Below are 12,052 nucleotides of genomic sequence, written 5' to 3'. Positions count from 1 at the left end.
CCCCCAATTTCTCCACTCTGCATGTTGATCACTTTTGTAGAAGACAGAATTTCCTAAAATCTCCACCCTCTTCACATTTCCAGCGTTAAAATCCGTGAGCCTCCCGCCCTGTTCATCCAATTTAAGGAAATATTTGTTCACGGGAGGATTAAATAACACTTTCTGCTATGGGTGGAACATTCAGTTCATCACTAATGACAATCAGCATCACGGGTTTTCAGGATTCATAGAATTTCTAGTGCAAAAGGAGGCCATTCGGCTCATCGAGTCTGCACCGACCCTCTGAAAGAGCACCCTACCTCAACCCACATCCCATCCTATCTCTGTAACCTCACCTAACCAGCAAATCTTTGGGTATTAAGAGGCAATTCAGCATGTCCAAACCACCTAACCGGCACATCTTTGGGTATTAAGAGGCAATTCAGCATGTCCAAACCACCTAACCGGCACATCTTTGGACTGGGGGAAGAAATCGGAACCCGGAGGAAACCCACGGAGGCATGGGGAGAAAGTGCAAACTCCAGTGTTTAGCTCACTGGGCTAAATCGCTGGCTTTTAAAAGCAGACCAAACAGGCCAGCAGCACGGATCGATTCCCGTACCAGCCTCCCCGGACAGGCGCCGGAATGTGGCGACTAGGGGCTATTCACAGTAACTTCATTGAAGCCTACTCGTGACAATAAGCGATTTTCATTTCATTTTCAGTCACCCAAGGCGGGAATTGAACCCGGGTCTCTGGCGGCGTGAGGCAGCAGTGCTAACCACTACCACCATGCTGCCCTCATGCTGGGAGGGGGTAAAAGAATGAGAGCTTCAAACATCAGTATAAAAGAGAGGGACGGCAACGTTTAAGAAGCGTTTAGACGAACATTGGAAAAGCCCCAGCATACATGGCTATGGACCAAGTGCTGGGAAATGGGATTAGAACAGATAGGTGCTAGATGGCTGGCACAGACACGATGGGCTGAAGGGCCTCTTTCTGTACTGTAAAACTCTATATCAAAGCTGCCAAGACAAATAGTATCGACACATTTAGGGGAGCTTAGATAAACACAAGGGAGAATGTTGATAATTAGCTGGAGAAGGATGGGAGGAGATTGGACTGGAACATAACTTGAATGGGCTTCTTCTCTGCTGTATATTCTAAGGAAGGGGGGGGGGGGGAGAGAAACTAGAATCAATGTAATAAGGAGGGAATTCAGCATTTTCAATTATCGTAAACCAGCCGATCTGGACTATACTGTTTAATGAAATGCTGATCTGGAGATTCACTTGCACTCGTTTCTGTTTGAATTAAATCTCTGACAAGTAATTGCACATTTCAGATCCCAAGCAGACAATAAAACAGGGTTTTTGTATCACTATGATATAAAGGTGTGATAAATAATAATAAAAATAAAACAAAGTATATCAGCAAGCTCAGTGTGCACGCCAATGTGTTAATTCAGGTGTCATTCTTTGCAAATAAAAGCAATTACGATCACAGCAAGACAAGTGGCAACAGGCATTGAATCTGGCTGCAAGCTAGTCGACACATGCAATCATCCAGACTCAACTATGACTGGTTCGCAAAAGGAGCCACCCACGCCTATTAATTATTACATTACTACAAACAGCCTTTCGAAGAAAAATCAAACTTTGCATCAGCCCACATTTGACGGAGGCTTTTAAAACAAAAAGTCGCGCACAGACACACACACAAATCAATTTATTTTCATGGTTGTCAATTTGGAAGCGCGATGGATTGACAGGGAAAACAGAGGACGTGGAACAACAGTACAGGTGTTTGTATAAAGCAGGGAACTTCCTTGCCCTTCTGAAGATGTGGGTAGCCCTATGGTACCTCACCCCCTAAGTGGTTACTGAACTAGAGAACGAGCATCAGCAGATTATTCAAGCATCGGACTGTCACAACAAGAACGTCCGTTTATATTAGGTCTTTAATGCAGGCAAACATCCCAAAGTCATTTCACATGAATGTTATCAACCAAGGGTTTGACACTGGGCCAGATAAGGAGGTATCAGGACCGCGGACTAAAAGCTTGGTCAAAATAGGTTTTAAGGAGCATCTTGAACGGAAGGGAGGGTTGGCAAGGGAATTCCTATAGCCTCGTCAGCTGAAAGATAGGCAGGTAATAGTGGGAATGAAGGAAGAGGGAGATGACTGCCATCCACCCCCTCCAGAAAGAGCCACAGGCATATTTAGTAAGCATTAATCCTCCCAACTTCAACTAACAGTTCTAATTCGGGCAGGAATTCTACAATTGCTCTTGGCCTCGCTGGGCTATGGAGGGAGATGGCGGCATTGTGGCAATGTCAGAGGACTAGTAAACTAGGGAGGTCCAGACTCGTACTCTGGGGACAGGAGTTCAAATGCCATCACGTCAGCTGTCGAAATTTAAATTCAATTAACAAATTCAGCAATGGTGATGCGAAACTGTCATCGACTGGTTAAAAACAGATCTGGTTCTCCAATTCCCCTTTCGGGAAGGAAATCTGCCATCTTCATCTGGTCTGGCCTACACGTGACTCTTCAGACCCAGGGCGTCTGCTCCTCGAGGACAATTCAAAGCTGGTAGTTTTGGCGGGGGTTTGAATCCCAGCCACGTTTCTATGGCCAAACTATACATAAACGCAATAAGCTGCTGCCTCCGGCGCTGAAGACCGGGTTCGATCCTGGCCCTGGGTCACTGTCTGTGCAGAGTTTGCACATTCTCCTGGTGTGTGCGTGGGTTTCACCCCCACAACCCAGGTTAGGTGGATTGGCCACGCTAAACTGTCCCTTAATTGAAAAAAAAAAAAAAAAATGTTTTAAATAAAATTTAAAAATGCAGTGAACACCGGCAATGCCAGCTTTTCCAGAGACACCCACAAAAAGTATAAAAAAGACAAATATTCTTTTTCTGTCATCAAAAAGGCCAGGTTGATTGCTACCCAGTGACCCCAACACACATGGTTTTGGCTACACTGTTGGATTGGGTTTCTTTATTGTCACGTGTACCGAGGTACAGTGGAAAAGTATTGTTCTGCATACAGTCCAGACAGATCATTCCGTACGTGAAAAGAAAATACATAGGGTAAACATATAATACACAATGTAAAATACACAAAATTAACACAGGTGAATAGCCTGTCAGCACTTTCTGATTAAGGCACTCCCAATGAATGCTGGTCGCTCAGTAAGGACCCCGTAGGAGCCTGGTTATTGTGTGAATTATACCCGGGGTAGCAGTCGATGGGCAGGAAATGGTGTGTTGGGAAATGCTGAAGTGTAGTCCAGCAAATGCTGGACGTCGTAGTCATAGAATCTACAGTGCAGAAGGAGGCCATTCGGCCCTTCACACATGCACCGGCCCTTGGAAAAGAGCACAAAGCGCACACCTCCACCCTATCCCCTGTCATAATATACATCTATGTATATAATGGAGTGCAGACAGGCAGTGATTGACACACAGGATGACCAGTAAGCACACAGAACAGAGCAGCCAATCACCAGACAGGGCACTACCACTATAAAGCCAGAGGGCACCAGTTTTCCCCCTCTCTGGGGACCCAGCCTCTGAGACAGTCAGAGCTCGTGAGCTAGCCAGTGCAAAGACCATGCGGTAGCTAGTAAGTCTGGTCAGGCTAGTATCAGGTCTCCAGTCAAGTCAGCATAGTGTCAACCCACAGTTGAACATGTATAATAGTTTAGATGTTAAATAAAATCGTGTTGCATCTCATCAAGTGTTGGAAGCCTGTCTCTCGCTACACTGCATCAAGTGCAGTCCACATTGCCCCAGCCTGCCCAACACATAGGGGCCTCACGGTAGCATGGTGGTTAGCATCAATGCTTCACAGCTCCAGGGTCCCAGGTTCGATTCCCGGCTGGGTCACTGTCTGTGTGGAGTCTGCACGTCCTTCCCGTGTGTGCGTGGGTTTCCTCCGGGTGCTCCGGTTTCCTCCCACAGTCCAAAGATGTGCGGGTTAGGTGGATTGGCCATGCTAAATTGCCTGTAGTGTAAGGTTAATGGGGGGATTGTTGGGTTATGGGTATACGGGTTACGTGGGTTTAAGTAGGGTGATCATTGTTCGGCACAACATCGAGGGCCGAAGGGCCTGTTCTGTGCTGTACTGTTCTAAAAAATAATCCCCATAACCCAGTAACCCAACATTTTTGAACACTACGGGCAATTTAGCATGGACAATCCACCTAACCTGCACATCTGTGGATTGTGGGAGGAAACCGAAGCACCCGGAGGAAACCCACGTAGGCACGGGGAGAACGTGCAGACTCTGCACCGACAGTGACCCAAGCCGGGAATCGAACCTGGGACCCTGGAGCTGTGAAGCAAAAGGGCTAACCACTGCGCTACCGTGCCGTCATGAAAGGAGGCAAATTTGAGTCGGGCACGGTGGGGGGAAACAGGGAAAAAGGAGAGAAAAACACTAAAATAATCATAAAGGTAATTATCCCCAGCCCGTGAGGGACCATAGGCACCCCTCTGTTAAGAGAGAGAGGGAGGGGAATGGTTGGATAGCTTGAGGAGAACCACGCCACATCAAGCAAGGGGGAAAGAAAAGGAGGTAGGCCACCATAAACTATCACAGCTAGTACGTATGTGTATTGGTTCTGTGGCTGCATTCTGCACTACACAAGCGATTTAACCAACGGAGCTAACTGACTCCAACCATGGAGCCAGAGTAGTATCTTGGTTCTCTGCCTGCACTAGGAAACTCTCAGATTGAGGAATGGGGCTGGAAGGGATTAGTGTGCGTTAGCAGGCCAAGCAAGTGCTTCAAAGCTGGTAGTTGTGTTGGGGTTGGAGGGAGGGTTTGGATCCCAACAATATTTTTAGAGCCAAACTACACAGCAATGCTCTTATCTTGCAGTAAACACCAGCAATGACCAGATGATTATATACAGGCGCCAGCTCAAAACGGCTAGATGATGATTAATCAACAGAGATCTTCACCCACTGCGCGCATCAGAAAGCGATGAGGCCAGAGGACCAGGTGCCCCAGGTTTTCCGAGCCTCTAATGTGCTCGATACACTTGCACATTACCTTCATTCGACAGACGCTTTGCCAGCTGGTGTTCAGACCATTTAATCACAGCCTTCAGGATGTCATGTTCACTTGCCTGCAAAGGTTAGGTTGGGTGGGGGAAGGGGAAGAGAAAGAGGCACCATGTCAGCATCAATATCACTGTTTATTTTCACCGTTCCCTCTTCTACCCCCCTCTAGCTGACTCTCTCTCTCGCTCTCTCTCTCTCCGGTACAATTCTGCCAACAACAACGTATATTTACATGGCACCTTTTATTATAATAAAGTGTCCCCGTGGGCCTCACAGGAAAATTCTAAAACGCAGTTTGACATGGGGCCACATAAGGCGACGCAAGGACAGATGACCAAAAGCTTGGCCAAAGAGGTAGGTGTGTCTTAAAGGGGGGAAAGCGAGACAGAGAGATTTAGGGAGCTTGGGATCCAGGCAGTTGACGGCGCGGCCAACAATGGCAGAACGATTAAAATCAGGAATGCAGCAAGAGGCCAGAATGAGGAGTGCAGACACGGTATCTCAGGGCGGTGGAGCTGGAGGAGATTACGGGAGGGTTTTGAAAACGAGGGTGAGAATTTTAAAATCAAAATGACGCTTGCACATGAGCCAACTCAAGTCAGCAAGACCAAGGCTGCAGACATACAAGACACCCACCCCCCCAACCCAACCCTGAACAGATGATAACCAGTGACAGAAGTTGCAACTGATTACGTTTTGCAGCCCAGGACTGCTCAGGCTAATTGTTGTCTGATATGGCACCCTAACGCTGGAGGACAAGAATGCAAGGATTTAAAAGTCATGCTTCAGCTCTGGTTAGGACACAGCTGGAGGACAGTGCTCAATTCTGGGCACCACACTTTGGGAAGGATATAATGGTTTTGAAGGGAGTGTGGTATAGATTTACCAGCATGATCACTGGACTCCTAAAGATTAAATTTCCAGCAGCGATTATATAAACTGGGGTAGCATTGCCTGTAATTTAAGATAATGAGCGATTTGATCAAAGTTCTTAAAATTAACTCCCCAGTTCTTCTTTAATGCAGTGCCGTGGGATTTTTAACATCCACAAGGGGGCAGACTGGGCTTTGGTTTAATGTCCCGCCTATAGGACAGCATTGCTGACGGTGTTGCACTCCCTCAGCGTTATGTTGGCGTGCAAACTTAATTTATTTATTTTGCTCCAGTCCCGGAGTGGGACTTGAATACTCAGGAGACGAGAGTGCTTTCCACGGAGGTGTGGATAACACTGATGGCAGAGGGTACCTTCAGGCCTACAAAGGTTCCAAGGCCTGACTATAGGGGCTGGTTTAGCTCACTGGGCTAAATCGTTGGCTTTTAAAGCAGACCAAGCAGGCCAGCAGCACGGTTCGATTCCCGTACCAGCCTCCACGGACAGGCGCCGGAATGTGGCGACTAGGGGCTTTTCACAGTAACTTAATTGAAGCCTACGCGTGACAATAAGCGATATTCATTTCATTTCACTTAGCTGGTGGCAAGACAAGCCTCTTTGACCAACCTCTTGTTCATCGACTTAATACTTTCAATGTGGCGCAATGTCACATTTTGCTACATTACACATCTCTGAAGGGTCATGGGACATTTTATTGCATTAAAGGGATTATAAATGTTATGGATAGAAACAGTATCCATTGGTTACGGAGTCTAGTACTAGGGACATAATTTAAAACTGGAGTCAGGCATTTCAGGGGTTAAGTTAGGAACATTTGTACACTTGTACACGCAAAGGGTGTCAGAAGTTTGAAACACTTCTGCGATGGTTACTGGCACGAGATCAATTGTTAATTTTAAATCCAACATCGATAGGTTTCTGGTAAACAAAGCTCCGTATGGTTATGGAACAAGGAGTGGCACAGTGGTTAGCACTGCTGCCTCACGACGCTGCGGACCCGGGTTCGATTCAGGCCCGGATCACTGTCCATGCGGAGTTTTCACCATCTCCATGTCTGCGTGGGTCTTCCTCCCACAAGTCCGGAAAGATGTGCTTGTTAGGTGAATTGGACGTGCCCGAGCAGGCGCCGGAATGTGGCGACTAGGGGCTTTTCACAGTAACTGCATTGCAGTGTTAATGAAAGCCTACTTGTGACAATAATAAAGTTTATTATAAAAGATTGGCCACGCTAAATTGCCCCCTACTCTAAATATACTTTTTTGAGAAACGGATAGTGAGACAAAGGCAGATAGATATCCGGAGCTAGCAACCACAGCCGCACTGAATGGGGCACAGGCCCGGGGGCGTGGGGATAACAGTCACGCACACGCAAAACTCGAAAAACCAGCACAGTGGTCAGATGACCTCCTCCAGTGCTAGATCATTCCAAGATTCTATAATTCCACACTGATCAAGTCATTCAGATAGGGCTGTTGTAACTTCCTTCAGCTCAGCTGGCTGTGGAGGGGGTTTCTAAATTAAGAAAATTGTTACCCTGCGATTTCTGCAGAGAAAAGAGGGAAGAGGAAAAAAAAGGGGGAAGAGAAAAGGGGGGAAGAGAAAAGGGGGGAAGAGAAAAGGGGGGAAGAGAAAAGGGGGGAAGAGAAAAGGGGGGAAGAGAAAAGGGGGGAAGAGAAAAGGGGGGAAGAGAAAAGGGGGAAGAGAAAAGGGGGGAAGAGAAAAGGGGGGAAGAGAAAAGGGGGAAGAGAAAAGGGGGAAGAGAAAAGGGGGGAAGAGAAAAGGGGGAAGAGAAAAGGGGGAAGAGAAAAGAGAGAGAGATTTATCATGTTGGAAGCTGCAAATATAAAACATATCCCTGCAGGCCCCTCGTTCCACACGACTCAACACAAAACATTTGAAGCTGCTCTTTTGACAGTTAGAATTAAAACATACCCGCCTAATGATACAGTTCCATCAATACAGCTTTTCACAAAAAATACATTGCCCTTCCCTCAAAGCATTTTACTCTCAAGAATCCTTTTGGAGGCAAACAGAAATGATTAGAGAGACAGAGTAAAAACACTTCAAAGAGAGTGGTTTTAAACAAGGAGACAGCGTGACAATCTGCTGATCAAAGTGCACAACCCTCCTGTGGATGTGCAGATCCTTTACAAGCCTAGACAAGTGTTCTTCCAGTCACCCCACCCCAAAATACTCCAAGCCACAAAACAGAAAACCTCACTTCAGAAAGTCTCTCCTCGTTGAGCGCGGTTGCTGCTCGATGTCAAATCCTGACAGACTAAAACAAAAACAAAATAATGAAGAATGACTCCACAACCCCTTAAAGCTACCTCAATACCGATCTCTTAAATGTTACAAGAAAGAGAGACTTGCATTTGTACAGTACCTTTCACAACTCTGGGCGTACCACTATGCTCCACAGCCAGTGAAGCACATTTCTGAAGCACCTTTGCTGTTGTAATGCTGGAAACGTAGCAGCCAATTTACGCATAGCAAGCTCCCACAATGAGATAATGACAAGATAATGCGATTTAGAATGCCGATAGAGGGATAAATATTGATCAGCTCAGCAGGATAACTCCCCAGTTCTCATTTAAAGCAGTGCCATGGGGCACAAGGGGGAAGATTGGGCCTTGGTTTGTCCATCTGTAAGACAGCATTGCCGACAGTGTTGCACTCCCTCAGTACTGTATATATTTTTTAAATTTAGAGTACCCAATTCATTTTTACCAATTAAGTGGCAATTTAGCGTGGCCAATCCACCTAGCATGCACATCTTTGGGTTGTGGAGGCGAAACCCACAGGGAGAATGTGCAAACTCCACACGGACAGTAACCCAGAGCCGGGTTTGAACATGGGGCCTCAGCGCCGTGAGGCAGCAGGGCTAACCCACTGCGCCACCGCGCTGGCCTCCCTCAGTACTATATTGGTGCGCTAACCTAATTTTGTGGGGTTTTTTTCCCAGTCCTCGAGTGGGACTTGAATACACAACCTTCAGGAGTTGGGAGTGCTATCCACGGAGGTGTTGATAACACTGACGGCTGAGGGTACCTTCAGGCCTTCAAAAGGTTCCAGGGCCTGACCTAGCTGGCAGCAAAACCAAAGCAGAATTTCCCGATTCACTACTGCACCAGAAGAATGTGGAACGTAATACAGCCTGCCACAGAGAGCCAAACAGGTTTACTCCAGTGTTTCCGATATCTTTCCAGGACTAGCGAGCTGACAAGTACCAGCAACGGGGCAATATAAAAGCGTGCGTCAATCCTAGAGTGAAAAGGGGTTGGAACAGTCATACAAATTTACAAAAAAAAAGGCTCCAGTAATCAAAAAGAGAAGGGCAGCAATTGCCCCTTAATGGGGGAAAAAAAATAATTGGGTATGCTGTCATGAGAATGTTGCTTTAAGAAATGTTTGGCTGCTCATATTACTGCAGTGATGTCAGAGTGTGGGTGGAGCTGGGCTGTCTGTCAGCTTTTTACTTTCGTTTCGTTAGGCTGTTTGCTGCAGGGTGTGTTTTAGTTTCATTTTCAGTGTTGGAGCTGAAGCCAGACAGAGCAGGTGTACTGCTGTTCTCTCTGCCATGAAAAGACTATCTCTTGATCATTTGGTGAATTCAAAATTATAAATGTTCTCAGTAGCGAATGTAAATCTAATGTGCTTCTGTTAAAAGGTGTTTTTTTTTTTGTTTTCTGGATGTTGTTTGGGAAGTTAAGGGTTACTTAAGTGTTATAGTCTTTGGGGGTTGTATTTGAATTAATGGTTGCTAAGATGTTCACTACGTTTTAAAAATGTTAACTTGAGTTCATAGAATAAACATTGTTTTGTTTTAAAAAATACTTTTCCATTTCTGCTGTACCACACCAGTAGAGTGGGCCATGCGCTCCACAATCTAGTAAAAGTTGTGGGTCATGTGAACTCTATGATACACTTTGGGGTTCTCTAAACCCTGGCCCATAACAATGCTAAATTAAAGTGATCAAAAAGAGAATACTTTCATTTTTTTTCCACTGTAACGTTTGACTACGCACTTGTTTTGTTACAAAATAATTCACGCAGGCGTATTGGCTTAAAAGTATTAAAATCAGATAAATCATCTAGATTAGGCTCAAATTTGGTGACTATCCAATACAGCCGTTTGTGGGCAATGCAGGTATAATGAGGTCTCCAATAGCAACAACACTGCCAAAATAAGCTGAATTAGTTGGCACACCAGCGCATTAGATGTACACTGGCTGGAAGACACTGCTGCGGAATGCAGTACCATATTGGAGACAATACCTGTTAAACGTAACATTCAGTTTAAAAAAAATTAATTTAGAGTACCCAATTCATTTTTTTTACAATTAAAGGGGCAATTTAGCGTCGCCAATTCACCTACCTTGCACATCTTTGGGTTATGGGGGCAAAACCCACACAGACACGGGGAGAATGTGCAAACTCCACACGGACAGTGACCCAGAGCCGGGATCGAACCTGGGACCTCGGCGCCGTGAGGCAGCAGGGCTAACCACTGCGTCACCGTGCTGCCCTGTAACATTCAGTTCTAAGTGAAGGTTCTACATGAAATGCCAGTCCCTCTCATTCAGATAGAACATTACAGCGCAGTACGGGCCCTTCGGCCCTCGATGTTGCGCCGACCTGTGAAACCATCTGAAGCCTATCTGACCTACACTATTCCATTTTCATCCATATGTCTATCCAGTGACCACTTAAATGCCCTTAAAGTTGGCGAGTCTACTACTGTTGCAGGCAGGGCGTTCCACACCCCTACTACTCCCTGAGTAAAGAAACTGCCTCTGACATCTGTCCTATATCTACCACCCCTCAATTTAAAGCCATGTCCCCTCGTGTTGGTCATCACCATCCGAGGAAAGAGACTAACCAACCTGTTGGGCATTTCCAGCCTTTTCGATTTACATGTGAAAGGTCAATGAGAGGGGACAGCACTCTCCAGCACAGCCTACATCAAGAGCTTCATGCACACACCGCCCCAGTTGCAGGTCAACCGTGGATCGGCTGGTAGGGCGCTCACCTCCTTGAGGCGATCTGGTCAATTAAGTCACGTGTGCAAATTGGTCATCACATTACCAACAGCCGTTACATCTGAAAAGTAACTCGCTCGCTGACTCTGGCGCTATAGAAACGGAAGCTCCTTTCTTCAGGGTCCAAAAGCAAAGGTCTGCGGGACAGCCTATTGCTCTGTCTCCGTTAAGATGAGCACTTGTCACAACTGACGATAGCAGAGAGGTGCAACTTTTAGATGCACAGAGCGACTCAGATGGATACAACAGTAGGAACGCCCAAGCAGAGAAATCAACACACCTCCCCTCTCATTTGCAGTTTCCATTTATATTTTTAACAGTGCCAGGAGCAGGGTTAGGGCTGAAGGACAGGGGAAAAAGTGCTGCAAATCGGACATCTCATTGTGCCTCTGAGAGCATCTTAACGTTTGTCTTATCTAAGGGGAAAAGTCATGAGATCTGGACAGAGCGATTGTCCATCATCACAATTTTTCTTTTCTATAAATTTAGAGCACCAATTTAACGTGGCGAAACCACCTCGCCTGCACATCTTTTTGAGTTGTGGGGGGTGAGAGCAACGCAAACACAGGGAGAATGGGCAAACTCCACACGGACAGTGACCTGGGGGCGAGGATCGAACCAGAGTCCTCAGCGCCGTGAGGCAGCAGTGCTAACCACTGCACTGCCCTCCATTACTATAATTGGGTGGCTTGCAGGGCCATTTCAGAGGGTGTTAGGAACCAGCCATAATGACGTGGGACTGGAGTCACACAAAGCATTAAACCAGCTAAGAGGAGCAGATTTCCGTCCCAAATTAGCAACCCAGTTTACTGAGGTTTTTTCCAAAAACATCGGACAACTTCACGGCCAATGTGTTTTAAAAAATAAATTTCTTGGCCTATGTGAAGTGATATTCTGTGACCTAGTAAGATATCTACACAGTAGCCAATTTATTCACATGTAGATCCCTTAAAGCAACAATAGAATATATGGTTGGTGAATTTGTTTTACGTGGTGTTGGTTGAGAGGCGAGAACTCTTTTGCATCAAGAACATAAGACACCTGTTTGTGGTGGGGAGGTTT

General features: G+C 46.2%; 1 protein-coding gene across 3 annotated transcripts in view; it reads right to left on the bottom strand.

Annotated features, from left to right (window-relative positions):
- Nucleotides 1-12,052, bottom strand: part of LOC119958007 (BTB/POZ domain-containing protein 7-like) — an 81,665-nt gene that overhangs the window by 35,568 nt on the left and 34,045 nt on the right. For all 3 annotated transcript variants that reach the window (XM_038786262.1, XM_038786263.1, XM_038786264.1), the window contains exon 5: nt 5,046-5,121. In XM_038786262.1, the coding sequence (XP_038642190.1) occupies nt 5,046-5,121 (76 nt within the window). The remainder of the gene's footprint in view (nt 1-5,045; nt 5,122-12,052) is intronic.

Source organism: Scyliorhinus canicula, chromosome 27 (genome assembly GCF_902713615.1).
Source record: "Scyliorhinus canicula chromosome 27, sScyCan1.1, whole genome shotgun sequence".
NCBI classification, from domain to species: Eukaryota; Metazoa; Chordata; class Chondrichthyes; order Carcharhiniformes; family Scyliorhinidae; genus Scyliorhinus; species Scyliorhinus canicula.
The sequence above is the reverse complement of the archived record's forward strand: the minus strand, read 5'-3'. Positions and strand labels throughout refer to the sequence as shown.